This window comes from Lissotriton vulgaris, chromosome 4_1 (assembly GCF_964263255.1).
Source record: "Lissotriton vulgaris chromosome 4_1, aLisVul1.2, whole genome shotgun sequence".
In the NCBI taxonomy this organism is placed as follows: Eukaryota; Metazoa; Chordata; class Amphibia; order Caudata; family Salamandridae; genus Lissotriton; species Lissotriton vulgaris.
This window is the reverse complement of record NC_141691.1, coordinates 436368983-436384275: the sequence shown is the minus strand read 5'-3', so window position 1 is coordinate 436384275 and position 15293 is coordinate 436368983. Positions and strand designations below refer to the sequence as shown.

The following is a 15293-nucleotide window of genomic DNA, read 5'->3' as shown; positions in this document are numbered from 1 at the left end:
CATTCTCTCACCTCGCCGCCAAGACCTGGAACACCCTCCCCACAAAACTACGGCAGACCCAAGACCTGGCCTTCAGAAGACTCCTCAAGACCTGGCTCTTCGATCAATAGCAGAACCCCCCCCCCCCCCTCCCCCTCCCCCAGCTCCTTGAGACCCTAATGGGTATGTAGTGCGCTTTATAAGTGTCTTGATTAATTGATTGATTGATTGATTGATTGATTGAAAAGTTATCGATACATATTATTGTTTTAAGAATAACAACAAACACGTTCGATCAAATGCAATTCGCTCGTGTGTCCTGACCCTGAAATGTAAGCACGTTTTTAAATCCAGTACAGTTATGGTGGAATGCAAACAGTGACGTTTAACAATTGTATATGCAGATGAATCGCACTTAATTCTTGTCTGCACATTCAAAAAATACACGCACAAGCATGGTACGGTCCCCACGTCTGTCCTTAATAATGTGAAATGTCAAACAGTGTTTTGTAAATGTTACGTTCCAGGAATAACCCGCAAGGACAACTTTTCGCCTTTTAACGTTTACTAATGTATCATTTATTCCCGGGTGAATTTGCTACGCGAGAAACACTATCCAAGGATTCCTTTAAATGTAACAAACTGCACTTCTTTGCCGAACGCGATCCCCGGATAACATTTGAAACACAGCTCTGAGCACAGAGGAAGGAGCTGCCTTCGAAAGTAGTGTTTACGTGAAGCCGTTATGGAACGCGTCACGTGACAAGGTCTGAGGCAGTGCTAACTGAAGAAAAAAAAAAAAAAAGCTAGTCAGAGCTGGTTCTTCCTGTTTGTGGTTGTTGGTGCTGCAGAAGCTCTAAAAGCAGCCACAGAGCAAAGCTGTAATAAAGAGTTGTTAAAGCTGTGCAACATGGAATTCGTGAGTACTCAATTTAAAAGCAAAAGAGCCAGTCTGTTTCATGCGCCCCTGCCCAGTAGCCATGGTGTGGGTTGAGAGAGAGAGAGCTGGGGGCTGGGAGGTAGTGAGGGGAGAGGTGGGGTGGGAAGGGTCTGTGGCTGGATACGTAACGGGATTTGACAGGCTTGCAGCGTGCGTGTTTCTCCTCTGCCTTCGGAGGGTGTTATGGGGGCCAGGTGGAGTGATCACCGTAGCAGGGCTCTGATTTACTGTCCGTCATAGTCGCTGTCAGTCTTGCATGCTGCTGCCTTTTCCTGGGCACACTCTGATAAGATAATCAACACGTATGTGGAGGGCGAGTGCTTGTCTATCCAATTGCAGCGCGGCTCTGGTCAGGGGGCTGTAAGCGCCCAGGCAGGTGACATGATCAGCGTTAGCGGGGAGGGGTTACGCGAAAACACCTGACGCTCTATCTTTTGTAGATAACTATACTACAAACCACACCAGTCTTGCGTTACTGAATGGCCATGAATTTTACTTTCCTCATCCGAATAGGGAAGTACTTTCATTCATTGCTGCACGGGCATCGCCCACGTGAGTCTAAACGTTCCCCTTTTTTTCATAAAGTTATATCACAGTGGGCAGCAGTGCGCTAAATTGATTTCACACTAACCGGGTTTCTTGTCAGTTTGTTTTCTTCACCTTTTGACAACTGTTTAGATGTGTAGATAGCAGCTGCTAAAAAGTAGCGACTGTGGTATTCAAAGCCCGTCCTTGCTTCTTGGGTTTTATAAAGCTGCTTCGTTGTCCGCGCTCCTCATACATTGTCTCAGTAACAAGTTGCAGGCACAGTAAACCGCGCATGCCGTTGTGATCATTAGTAACATAATATTTATATTTGTAATGGGTGTGTTGTGCTTGCAGTCCCGCAAGGACACATTAACTGCGGGCTGCACACGTGACGTATGGTGTATTTTTGGTAAAGCAATGGAAACATGTTTTCTTTGATAGATGCATTATGTTGACAAATAGAAGTTTGAGGCGTGTCCGTCTGTTGCTTAAGCTGCAAACACAATCGAAACCGCCGGGTTTAGCGAGCTATATTGGGAAGTTCCAAATGGGCTGCCTTGTAGTGCTTAGCACTTTAAAAGGGTATGTTGCTTGAGCTGTAAAGCTACTGAGTGAGTGCACACCCACTGGTGTAAAACAGGATGGGAAACTTGTGTGTACTGTGCAAGCGAATAGAGGTTCTCTGTTGATGATTTGACCTCGACCAGAGACACATTGTCAGTCCCCTGTGCTGAAGCACTTAACATAAAGAAGATGATGTTAAAAACAGGCTGAGGTATAGTGGTATCACCTCATCCTTGTGATTCCAGTTGAGACTTTTTGGAGATGTAAAATTAACTTTTTATTCATTAATTTTTTAAAACTTTTATAGCTTTTTAGCGTGATTGGTTTGGGTACTAAATTTGTTTTTGCCTATGTCGTTTGTTGCTGCCTATGTTGGGATATTTTTTTCTCTGCTGAGATGCGGTTTTTCAGGCTACTAACAAATTATTTCTAAATCACCTGAAGCACCTGGGAAGGGAATTGACCCTTAAAGAAACGTGAAACGCAACCTCTGAGCATTTTACGAGCCCCCCTCCCCCGTCTGATTTTATGCAGGCATCCTTGGGGATATTAACATTAGTAGTCTTTCACTACCAGCATGTATGTAGAAGGTCTGAACCCCCTTCAACCTTTTAACCAGTTCCATGGGTTACCACCCTTTTTATATGTATGTAAAAACTTACTCGTCTGCCCCTCGAAGTGATGACTGTACTGCTCCCCACAATGCATACTTATGTTCACACGGATAACATTAAAGAACAAGTAAGTGACCAACATTGCACTATGGGTGCAGAAGGAAAGAATTTCTATTAATCTTGTTTTTAAAAATGAATAGGTTTCAACTTCCTTGCTTGACCTGAGATATAAAAGTTGATAGATGTGAAATGCTGGTTGCCATCTTCCTATATATTTCCTAAAAGGGATGCGCCGTGTGGACAAAAGTCAATATATGTTTCAATTTCTGCCTACAGGTTATATCCCTCAGAATAAGTAACCTGCCCCTTCAGGCCTCCATACCTATATCCAGGGCAGTTTTCAGAGTCGATTTCTGTATTATTAGGGATCTGTTTGTCAGATTAGAATGTTGCTGTCCATGTTGGAAAGTAGTTACACGTGTCAGTGAGTCTTTGGCATTACTGCTGTGCTGTACAGGGACCTCACCTGGAGCGAGTCCGTGCCGGCAGGGTTCCTGGAAATGCTAGTGGTAAATTCATAGTGATGCAAGAAGCCAGCCTGTTGGGGAAATATCACTGCTTTACGTTATTTAAGCTTGGTATTCGGTTTATTCCTTGTCTAAGCTACTGCATTTGAAAATTCCTTTGGTTGGGGTCGAAATTTATATGGCCATCAAAATTTTACTCGTGATCGTGTTAAATACGCAATACTTTGTTACATAAAGTGACTCACAGAAGGCCTGTGTATGTCACACAGTCTGCAAACTTGGAAATGAGTCAGAAGATACTGAAAACTTGGCCTAAACAGAAGTAACACTGTAGCTAGATTGTGTAAGAGTTTGTCTTACTTCACAGAGAGGGCGGTGATTGCTGTCTTAAAAGTAATATTAAACATACCAACATGTTTCTTTTAAATACTCGAATCTTCCAAAATCTAAAAACTGACATGTACATGCAGAAGTGCACTACCACTTATTCCATGTTAAGCGTTAAAGTAATTGTATGGGATCTACGCGTGAACACGTAGATACCGGCACACTCAGTGTTTCACTTGCTTAATCTTTGCGCCAGAAGTTAAAACCACTGCTTCCGCCATATCGCTGGCACCATTGTCCAGGCTGGACTACTTCCCTCGTTAACTTTCGGGAAATGCATTGTTAGTGAACAGACGCTGTAAAGATTGCACAAACACACCGAAGAATACTGCAGCAAAACTGCAGGAAATGGGATCCAAACTTGGTGACCTACCCGAGTAGCATGAGGGTGACCTCATTTCCTTTCTGTCTCTTTGTAGAGCTTGCACTGTGAAAAGGGAACATGTGCACACATTAAAATCAAGCCCCCGAAGTGTGTTCCATTATCACAGGGGAGCTGGTTGTTGATTTTAAACCCTCTGGTGTCCGTCGGCTAGAATGGTGGCGAAAGCGTTGCACAGTTATTCACTGAAGGGTGCACATAAAGGGACAACATCCCTCCACTATCTTTTGGAGAGGGGATGATATCGGGTTTACCCTGAGGGAGATAGCAAGTGTTCATTTGTTGCGAGTCCTGCAGGGGTTACCTTGTGCTCCACCACCTCATCTGTTGGAAATGAGCATGCATCCCATTGAGGGCTTCAGCGGTGCCTATAACAACACAGTCCTTTTTAACTGTTTACAAATGGAATTAGCCATCATCTGCCTGTTGGTCACCACAGGAAGACATCAAAGAAGCTAGAAAGTCTGTCTAAAATGTGTTGAGGTGCACTTTTGATCTGGTTAAAAAAGTGCAGGACTAGTGAACAAAAGCCTTCTCTTTCAAAGAGCAGAGAGAGAGCTTTTGTATGCTAAAATGAATACAATATTGCACATGGCTCACCTATTAGTACTAATTCAAAACTACCAGCCTAGCATGTCACTGATTTCATTAGTCTAGAAAAATGAGAGACTCTAGAGAGAGAATGCCAGTATCAGAGCATGCGTTCTGCGGTCACAAACAAATCCTGGCAGCCAGTGGTGAACCCACTGATCTTAATAATAATAAGCAGTGTTTCAGTGCTAGGGATCTCCAGATGTATATCTGACTAAGTTACTAGATAAATTAAAAAGCACCCTTGCTGAACACATAGACGGTAGAAATGTCTTATACTAGAAAGACATAACTATTTAATTTTAGCCACGTGTATGATAATGTAGTAATGACATTTCTTATGACCTTACTTTCTCCTCTCAACAAGCTGCACACTGAAACCGAAAGTGTACTGAGGACTCTGCCCTAAGGCATGAAAATCAACTCAGTCATCTGGGTGCTCAGCTCTGACACTGTTTGTACGCACTGTCCAGCAATGTTGAGGATCCATCAGTGGCAGTGTTGGGCTCTGAATCTTAATCAACATTAGTTAAGGAATTGGGCCTGGAAGCAGCAGCAGCAGCATACCAGCTGTCACTGGTGGCAGGCCTGTCAGAACGTTTTGTGAGGCCTAGATCACAGACCTCCTGTGTGGCCCTTGTCTGATTTTTTTTTTTTGATAGCAGGAGTACCTGGTTAAATATACAAAATTGTGTCCAGGGACCCTTTGGGAGGTGGTTCTGGCATATGGCATCACCTAGGGGGTGGCTAACATTAGCTGATTCATCATGAATGTATCACTAAAGCAGACCCACCCCTCTTTTGTGATACATATAAATACATTCATCAGTGACAGCGTGGAGCTTTGACAAGAGTGGGGCAAACATCCCTTGCTGCCCTTCCTTGTGAGGGCCTCAGTGGCTCACTAGAATTCCACGGACTCTGTGTGTCTGTGATTAATAACTGTAACTCAGAGGGCAGGGATCTGACATAACCACCCTCCTGATTTACTGATTCCATGTGCAGCCTTGAGGGATTGGGCAAAGTCTAAGGCATGAGTAGATCTCGCTGTCAGGTGATTAGGGGACTGATCTGGGACCTTGTAATTATGGCGAGGCACTGTTTTCCCAATGACCTTAGATGAATGGACCTTAATATTTCTTCTTGCATACGAGGATGTATACTTCTTATCCACTTTGGGCCCTGAAGAAGTCCACATGTATGTGGACTAAACGCATTGGCTGACTTTTTTTTGATACACGATGATTATGGAACAATAAAGAAGAAGAATTTTAGCTATTACCAGAATGTTGTGGATATATCTGAAATCAGAATTACATTTGTAGAAGTGGTGCACCACAGTTTGCTTATTTTACCTGTTTTCACCTAACCTAGGTTAGCACACGTTGGGCATAGGGTGCTTGCAGTGTGTGCACACATTGTCCTATTCAAATTGCTTGACTCAACACATTTTGGTCTCGGGAGGCATCAGTTGTGTGTGCAGCATTGTTCTGGTTCACTGCTTGTTGCTGTTTTCTCACTTTGACCTTCTAATTGTGGCGAGGCTGCTAAGCATGAGGTACATGTGGATAAAAGTAAAAGAATATGGCTGAATTTGGGAATGATATTACCAAGAAATACATTGCAAAAGTACCAACCCTGAAAATGTTACAGTTCCCGTCTAAACATCTGGATGCTCAGTTTGAGATCTTTATATATAGAGGTACGAGGCTCCAAAACCCTCGTGTTACCTGTTGATGTAGGATTTTCACCATAAGCACTCTGGGGTGTTTGTTCCTGCCATGTCTGTTGGAAAAGAAACCCACCTTAATGCATATGGTTTGTAAAAAGAAAATCTTCTTAAGCTATGATCATGTGTTAATAATCAATTGAGAGTACAAAGGAAAAGAACACTTGTTTAGCGTCCATCAGAGTTCACTCAGGACTTTCATGTTGGACACAGATGCCAACAACAGATGCAAGAATCAACCCAGCTCCAATTCTGTTGTACTCAGCAATGGAGAATTGGAGCCTCTACAAAACTGTGACTGTGTTGTAGACCTCATCCCCAGGATTTTAGGAGTTGGATACTCCCTCAATAGTCAGTAAAATTGTGTGAACTTATTTGCACTGTCCATCAGTTTGTTGATCTGCTGGTAAAAAATTTCTAGAATAAAAGATTTCAACTTAAGGCCCGATTACGATGCCTTAGGAAACGGCTTTGATCCAAAAGTCGGAACCATTCCTATGGCATCGTAATTGGCTGTTGGCATTCCTTTCTGACTGCCTCATATTGATGGGGTCGGTTGGAAAGGAATCCAAACTGGATTTCCGTATGGCCTCCGACGGGCTCAGAGAGCCCTTCTGCCATATGGAAAGCCTCCAGTAATTCCTCGGGTGGCTCTTTCCGCCCGCGGGATTACGATGGCAGATTCCAACAGCCTTTCTGTGCCGGCCTTTTTGACACACAAAGGCTATTAGAATCAGACTTTGGGGGCCCCCAGCAGGGCCACCATGGGTGCAAGGCCTCCAGATGACTCTGGTCCGTGTGCCATCCTAATCGGGCCCTTAGTGTTGTGCAATCAGTGTAAGCAGGCGAAAATCAGATGAGAAATGAAAGGATGATGGTATTGAATGCTTATTATATGTACAACTTTATAGATGTAAACTAAAAGAGGATGCCAACTAACAGTCAAATAGTTTTCAAGTATAGCCCACCTTTTGGCACACAGGAGAGAACCAGCAGGATAAGACCAAGAAGGCATTAGTTGTAAAAGATTCCCTCATGCTTTTCAATGCAAGCAGTCTAGGGTAGGCAAAAGGATACAGCCACTCTGCTTGGTTGAGCCAGGGCCACATTAATACATTCAATGGCTTAAAAGGCTGGTCAGCGCAAGCCAGTGGCTAAAACTGGCAAATCAAAAGCCCACTAAATATATTGCTTGACATTCTTAACCACTAGGATTACTAGCTAATAGTCAATCCTACATGGTACACCTTTCTCAGCCTCCATTGTCACCTTCATCCTCTATTACAGCTACATTTTATTTAGTGGAACTATTAAAGTAATAACAATCTGCTCACCGAAGGTGGGGACAGCAGTACTCAAGATAGATTTCAGAGATGCATGTAGTTGATTGGGGTTTCCTACTCTGTGGCATCTATAGAAAACTGGGGCTTTGTCACAGAAGATCATTCAGAGGCGCTGCGTGTGCAGCATGTGTGGTGCACTGGAGCACTGTGCCATGACTGCACAGGATGACGAGTGAGTGAAGTAGAGTGCTAAAAATTACTTTGAGGAGAGAGAGAAGGTGTTTGTAGCTCCTGTGTCAAAGTCCATCTTCAGAGCAAGATTAAAATACTGAAAATGCAGGAGCTTTTCTTTTGAGGAGCTATAGAAAAGAAGGTCTCGGTTGCAGAGAGTAATTTCTAGGGGGTAACTGTTCCCAATAGAGAGTAACAACAGGCAGCCTATTAGAGTTGCTGAGTGAAGAAAATTCAAGAGTGTTGCCTCAATTGAGGTGAGGGTTGGACATCGATGAAGGAGTGGGAATTTCTCCTATTAGAAAAAGTGCTCTCACACACCCATGTGGGTATCGCACTTCATTATCGGGCATGTGCTCCTCGTGGGGGTGGCGCTGCTGCCCCCCACAGCCCCGTCAGAGGACTCTTTGTCAAAGATCTTTTAGGAGAAACGCCGCAGTTGTGGTGCGGGTCTAAAAAGCTGTGTGGATGAATTAAATTGCGGTACCCAAAAATAAAATTTTCTTCAGGGGTCTAGTTGGTAAGATTAAAAAACAAGGGATCACGAGAACCTCTTTTAAACCAGTATAGTGCAGGAGTGAATATTATCTTGCTGCGCTTTTAAGCATGAGTGTGGGTTAAAGTGAGGTTCAGGTCGACATGTTTCATGCTCAGGCTTGGTCCCTAATGGATCCCATTGGGCTTCTTCAGGATCCTGATGTGAAATGAGAGAAATAAAAATAGGAATCAGAGAAGAATACACTCTGTATTCCTATGGTACGTAAAAATGAGGTGTGTTCTCCTTTTGGCTTGTGGGAGTCCATCATCATCAGGGTAACAAACCGTGTTTAACTATGCCTTAAGTATTCCTACATCTGGTGGAGCAATATTGCCAACAACAGAGGCCCACAACAGTGCGAACCAGGCTCTACAAGAGCCATTATGTGAAAATGGCAGGGGAATGAGAGGTGTCCTCCATTCTTCTGATGAGCTGGCATCATTCCACATACCCAGCAGTTGGTAGTATTCATAGCATTGAGTATGATGCAACATTTGTATGAAAGTGTTGTTGAGATATGACATTCGGTGCTTCTTTTCATGGGAGGAAAGATTACAATAATAATGTTTTGTGGGGACAGGAGTAGTAGCAGGCAGTAAATTTCGAGCCGGAGTTACTTCCTCCACAATCCACATTATTGTAGCAATGATGACAACAGTCAGTCAATCCAGTAATAAACATTGTGCAGCCGCTACAATTCTTTGCAGATCTTGATTTCTTCTCCTTAGGCATGTTCATCTTGTCGTCAAACAACAAAATAGATGATGCCCTAAGGTCCTGGGCAGGCGGTTGTTTCTTCACTAACGCTGAGCCGAGTAGTCACTAAAAAACTACCCCCCTTTGTAGTCAGTCTTTAACCAGCCAGGACAGTGGCTCAAACAGTCTCTTTTTGCGATGAAGTGTCTTTCTTCCTGGATCGAAGTAGGTATCTAGATACACAAAGGATCGTATGGTCCGGGAAAACTTCCTCAGGCCCTTCAGGTGATGCAGCTCGTCCTCTCTCGGTGACCAGAATGTTGCGGTGATCTGTCAGCACAACAGGGCTTACAAAGGTATGCAGAATCTTTGGCAGTGGCTGGCATGGACCCAGTTCTTCCTGTTGGTCCCTCAGACTGTAGTTCTGGTAGCAAGGAAAACCTGCTCTGGGACACGCCAGCGCGGTGCCTAGCAGCTTGTCCGTTAAAACGATTTTGTAAAAAACAAAATCTCCAGGCTGCAGAATATGACCATCACCTTGCTACCTGTCTGGAAGAGCTTCCCACACCTGCTGATAAATAGAAGACAAGCTGTCAGTTAACTGGGACAAATAGTCACTCCTCAACATGTGGGGAACATCATGTATAGGGCGAGGCTTAGGGACCGCCCAAATATTCATGGGCCTCCCAAAGACAATCTGATGTGGCTTAAGGCCAGATCGTGTGGTATCGCTCTGATAGAAAGCAAGGCTATGGGCAGTTCATCAGACCATTTCAAAGATGTGGAAGCCTGTATTTTATCCAATTTCAGTTTCAGGGTGGGGTTGTAATGCTCCACCAGGCCTGCTGACTGTGGGTGAAAAGCAGCATGTCATTTCTGCTTAATCCCCAACCCTTTCATGACATATTCTACAACTTGCCTAATGAAATGAGGTCCATTGTCGCTCCATAGGACCTGACAAATGCTGAAGCGGGGAAAGAACTCCTTTAAGAGAACTTTCGCTGTTGAGAGCTGTATTATCCTTCATAGCATACACCTCCGCCCATTTACTGAAGGCACAAACCACCACTAAGACATATTTCAGATTATTACAGCGCTCAAACTGAATGTAGTCCATTTGCAGGACCTCAAAAGGTGCAGATGGTGTCGCAAACCCTCCTGTTGGAGTTCGCGTTCCCTTTCCAGGATTATACTGGAGACAGACAACACAAGACTGGACTATCTTTTTAGCAGTGCCGGCAATATCAGGATGATCCTAAACTTGCGTGAGTTGTTTTGCCATTGAGGATGCACCAACATGTGCTGGCCCATGTACCATGTTAATCAATGGATATAAGTATGTTGTGGGTAACCTAATCTTCCAGTGTTCCCTCCTTTAGACCATCGGTCTAGTTCGTCAGCAGAGGTTGATTGTTTCATGTCCAGCACTTCCTGTCTGGCATCATGTCAACGTTCAGCTTGTGACTCAATCATATACATAGATGTAGTGCTTTGCTGCATTGCGGTCTCACGGGCTGTGTGATCCGCAAAGGCATTGTCTGCTCCTATTTTATCAGTCACTTTCTTGTGTGCACTACACTTAACAATTGCCACTTTCTTAGGATGGGTTAGGGCAGTAAGAAGATTATGCTCTAATTCTCCATGCACTAGCTGTGTCCCATGTGTGGTGAGGAAACACCTTTCTTTCCATAAGCGGCCAAAATTTTGTGCCACACCAAATGTGTACTGGCTGTCAGTGAAACTCTTGACAAGTAAGTCTGTACTAAGCTCTCATGCTCACGTCAGTGCAATCAGTTCGGCTGCTTGGGCCGACTTCTGTGGGATGTGAGCTGTCTCAACTACTGTCTGAATTGTCGTAATAGCAAAGGCAGCAGATGTAGTGCCATCGGGTGATTTTCAAACATGACCCATCAACCCATAGCTTCCCATCAACAATAGCGAGAGGAGTATCTTGTAGGTCAACACAACCCTTTGTTTGGTCTTCAGTGAGAAATATACAATCATGTGGTTCTTCGGACTGAGGCTGAGTAGCTGGAAATGATAGTAGTGTACCAGGATTTAGTGTCCAACAACTTTTCAATGTGATATTAGAGGCCAAAAGTGTCAATTCATATCCTGTCAAACTAGCACTAGTCAAATGCTGGGTCTTGGTTTGGTTCAGTAAGGCATCAACTGAATGGAGTACTAACACAAGCAGTTTGTGACACAAAACTATTCCTTCACTCTAGCGTATAGATACAGCCGTTGCTGCCAGCGCTCATAAACATCCAGGCATCGCGCGAGCGACTGGGTCAAGGACCTTTGAGAAATATGCACAAGGACGTTGTTTATCACTGTGAATCTGTGTTAAAAACGAGAGAGCACAACCTTCCCTCTCGTGTACATAGTGTGAAAGTCTTAGTGTAGTCTGGAGTTCCTCATACTGGTGCAGAGCAAAGAGCTTGGCGTAACTGTTGGAATGCACCCTGACATTCACCAGTCCATGCGAGGGGCACCGGAGTGTTTTTAGTCAAAAGGGCCAACAAAGGTTTAATAATATGCGAAAAACTGGGGATCCACTGCCTACAAAAAAAAGTAAGGTCAATCAGTGCACTGACATCCTTCTGAGTACGGGGCACATGAGTATCTAAAATGGTCTGATTTCGATGTGGTGTGAGTGCAAGCCCCCTTCTTTGACAGGAGGTGACCTAAATTGGTAACCTGTTGTCTACATTTTTGCAATTTCTTTCGCAAGACTTTGTGATTATGGGAGGCAAGAAATTATAACAATAACAGTGTTCCTTCTTCACATTGCTCAGGGGTATGTGCAGCGTACAAGATGTTGTCGACGTATTGGATAAGGGCCACCCCTTTTGGTACAGGAAAGGAATCAAGCTGTCTTTTTAATACCTGACTGTAAATGCTAGGACTCTCTGTATAGCCCAGTGGAACTCTGCAGAACCAGAGGGATCTATTTTTCAATGTGAATCCAAACCGATAACTGCTTTCAGGGTGAAGGGGTATTGAGAGAAATGCATTTTTCAAGTCGATCACTGAAAATGTAGTGGCAGTGGGATGGACCATAGTGAGAAGGGTTGTGATATCTGAAACTACAGAATATTAGACTACAATTGTATTAAGCTCCCACAAGTCAATAATTAATCTGTAAATTTTAGTGTCCGTGTCTTTTTTCAAAATAGGAAGGATAGGACTTTTGCAAATATTATAGGGGACTTCTTCCACCACCCCCACTTTGATCAAATCCTCAACAATGTATGCTAATGCTTCTTCACCTTCTCTGGATATTTTGTATTGTGCTAAACGAGGGAATGTGACACCTTCCCTTACTTGAATATGCACAGGTGGAATAACCATTTGACCCACGTCAGTATCTGATGTAGCCCACAGAGTACAAAGTAGGGAATGTCAGAGCAGCATCCTCATTGATAAGGCAGGATCTCTCAACCATTGGATAATTGTCATTCAAAATAACACACACACCTTCTGGAAAACAACGTATTGTAGCACAAAAATACTTAAGCATATCAATACCCCCAATGTTGTCCGGCTTGTTATTGGAAAGCAAAAAAGGACATGCTGCAGTGAATTCGACAAGTCCGAATTCAAGTGGTTGTGATAGCGGGCTAGGTGTAGGTGTTCCATCGTATCCTATCGATGTTATCAGTGTGCCGGACGAGGGAGCCCTAGGAACTAATCTTTTAGACAGAGCACTACCGGTAGCCCCTGTGTCAACCAAAAACAGATAATTAGATCCCAAGACATTTGCGTCAACATAAGGACCCATTTGATCTACTGGCACCTCAACCAGTCCCTTACCCCCATCCTAGGCACCCCAATGCGTAATCCGAATCTGCAAGTACATCAGCAGAATAATCAAACATTTGGTATTGATTTCGTCTATTAAAAGTATTGGAGTAATTTGGTCCTTGTTCAACTGCCTCAAACCTGGGAGGAGCTCCTGCACCTCCTCAGAATGCCAGTGCCCAGTCTCTTTACAATAGGCACACTGATCAGGAGATGTATTTGCTCGAGGAAGAGGGAGCGCTCCGCGTATATACGCTGCACGACCGCCTCTTCCACCTCCCCTAAATGGTGGACATTATAGTTATACCATCATAACTTTTTTGTCTTTAAGTCTTTAACCTTCTTATCCTCCATTCCTTTCGCTTCCTGTTCCTGTCGCTCATAATATTAGGCCATGGTCAAAAGGGAAACTGGGGAAGACGTGGTCCAAGAAATCTCACTAGCCTTAAGGCGACTAGCTATTTCCGGTAACATAATAGCGACAAATTTGTTGACAAACAAATGCTCACCTGTATCATCGGCCAATGACTGGCTGCTAAAACCATGGAATGTCTCCTCAAATCTAGAAAAGAAATCAGAAACATACTCATCTTTCTTCTGTTTACAAGACGCTAACGTAGTCCAATCTATTCTCTTGGGAGGTATGAGAGTCTTCAACTTAGTCACAATAACTTTAGGAAGATCTAATATCTCCTTCTGAGGTTTTTGCGTTGGCTCCCTGTCCACATCCATTTCTTCTAAATGTTCCCAGGTATAACCAAATGCCACATTGTCATCTGTTTTACGTATTGTTCTCCACATATCGGTGGGCAAAATAAGCCCGAAGAACATATCCATATCTGACAAGGTCATAGTGCAGGAGCTGATGGCTCCTTCCACCTCCTAATAGAAGGCGGCGGGATTGTTCTGAGGGTTGGGCAAAGCAACCTTAAGAGCCATAACATCTGCTCTGCTCCAAGGAGTATAAACCCAATTATATATAAAATATCCCCTTGTATCATCCAAAGTTTAATCATCATTTGTTCCCGCACCCTTCAGGGGAACTTACAGGGGTCAACTTCATGCATTGGTCTCATAGCAGACTCACTACTGTTGGGATCATTCGCATCCTTTGAAATATCTGTCTTCTCTGTCTGAGATTCTGTTGTCTCAATGCCTGCTTGCTGCTTTTTAGCTAATTCTTTTTCCTTTTGCATTTTTAATGTATCATCCCGTAATTTAACCGCTCGTCTAATTGTCAGATATGTTTTTTAAAGGGTAAGTCCCATCTCTTAACTGCCTATAATCTGACTTCAAAGCATTTGGGCCTGATTCATCAGAGACATGTTGTCAAATATATAATATCTCCCAACATAACTTTTCTAAAAAATATAATTGTTTTGCATTTTCCCAAGCCTCAACTGTAGTTGTGAGGATTGCCGCTGTACTCTTCCGATGAGATTCCTCTCTAGGACTGCCCTTCAATTTATCTTTATCTGCGCTAGACAAAGTAGAGCCAGGCTGTCGCATGGATTGCAGAGCTTTGTCCTTCTCATCTGATGAGGAGACTTCCTCATCAGAAACACCTCCCTCAGAGGCACTTGGAGTGGGAAATTTATACAGAGTGGGGGTAGTTCTAAGAGGATGCAATCATCCTGAGGCGTATTAAGTAGTGGATAGATAGGGCGCCTAATAGAATACTGGCCATTTACCGCCAATCAACTTTCTCTATCTTCTTTTTCTACTCTTTCCTTCATCTGTTTATCTTTTATTTCCACTGCTTTTTGATATATCGTCTTGCGCTGCTTTCTCTGCTATAGCTTCCGCTCTCTTAGCTCTTTCTAGCACTTCTTTATCCCACATACATTTACAATCAAGCATATACTGTCTACTCTCTTTTAAATAAACACTGTTCTACATACTGAACTTCATTAAAATCGAATGACCCATTCACTGGCCATTGTAAATCTGATTCTTTCTTTGTGTATTTGGTCCACAATAGACCGTACATTATGGGACAAAATGCATATTTAATATACATCTCTCTTTTTGGCGTCCCTTCTGGAGGAGCCAGCTGACTTTGTTCTAATGGATTCTTGATACCACAAGAGCAGCAACACCACTTACGGAGTTTGCTGAGAACGGGCATGTTTTCACAACTATATGTAAAATATTACTACTCCAAACAAATATTCCAAAAGGAGAAAAATCTCCACATTACCTGCCTTCAAGAGTGCTGCTTCAGCGACCTTACCAAACAGAAGTCTCCAACTCCCACCTGCCGATCTTTGGTCGACCTACTGCTCACTGCAAAATATGCCAAAGAAAGCCCCAGTTATGACTTTTTACCACCCAGACGGTCAAATCAGGAAAACCCGAAAAGTCACATTGGCCTGCAAAGACAAGGGTCTCCTCATGCAGTGCGCATCCTCAGTAATATTTCGATCCTTCCTCGAGACCACTCCTTCGGACGGCTGCGTTTCCGATGGGGTCCCACTTTAGGCGCCAACTGTGGAAATGT

The 15293-nt window shown here is 43.6% G+C and overlaps 1 protein-coding gene across 1 annotated transcript in view; it reads left to right on the top strand.

The window, feature by feature from the left end:
• Window positions 1–750: 750 nt before the first annotated feature.
• The window catches only part of DIAPH2 (diaphanous related formin 2), a 3821702-nt gene continuing 3807159 nt past the window's right edge, over window positions 751–15293 (top strand). The window contains exon 1 of the mRNA XM_086964614.1: window positions 751–898. Coding sequence (XP_086820740.1) covers window positions 890–898 — 9 coding nt within the window. The 5' untranslated portion in view covers window positions 751–889. The remainder of the gene's footprint in view (window positions 899–15293) is intronic.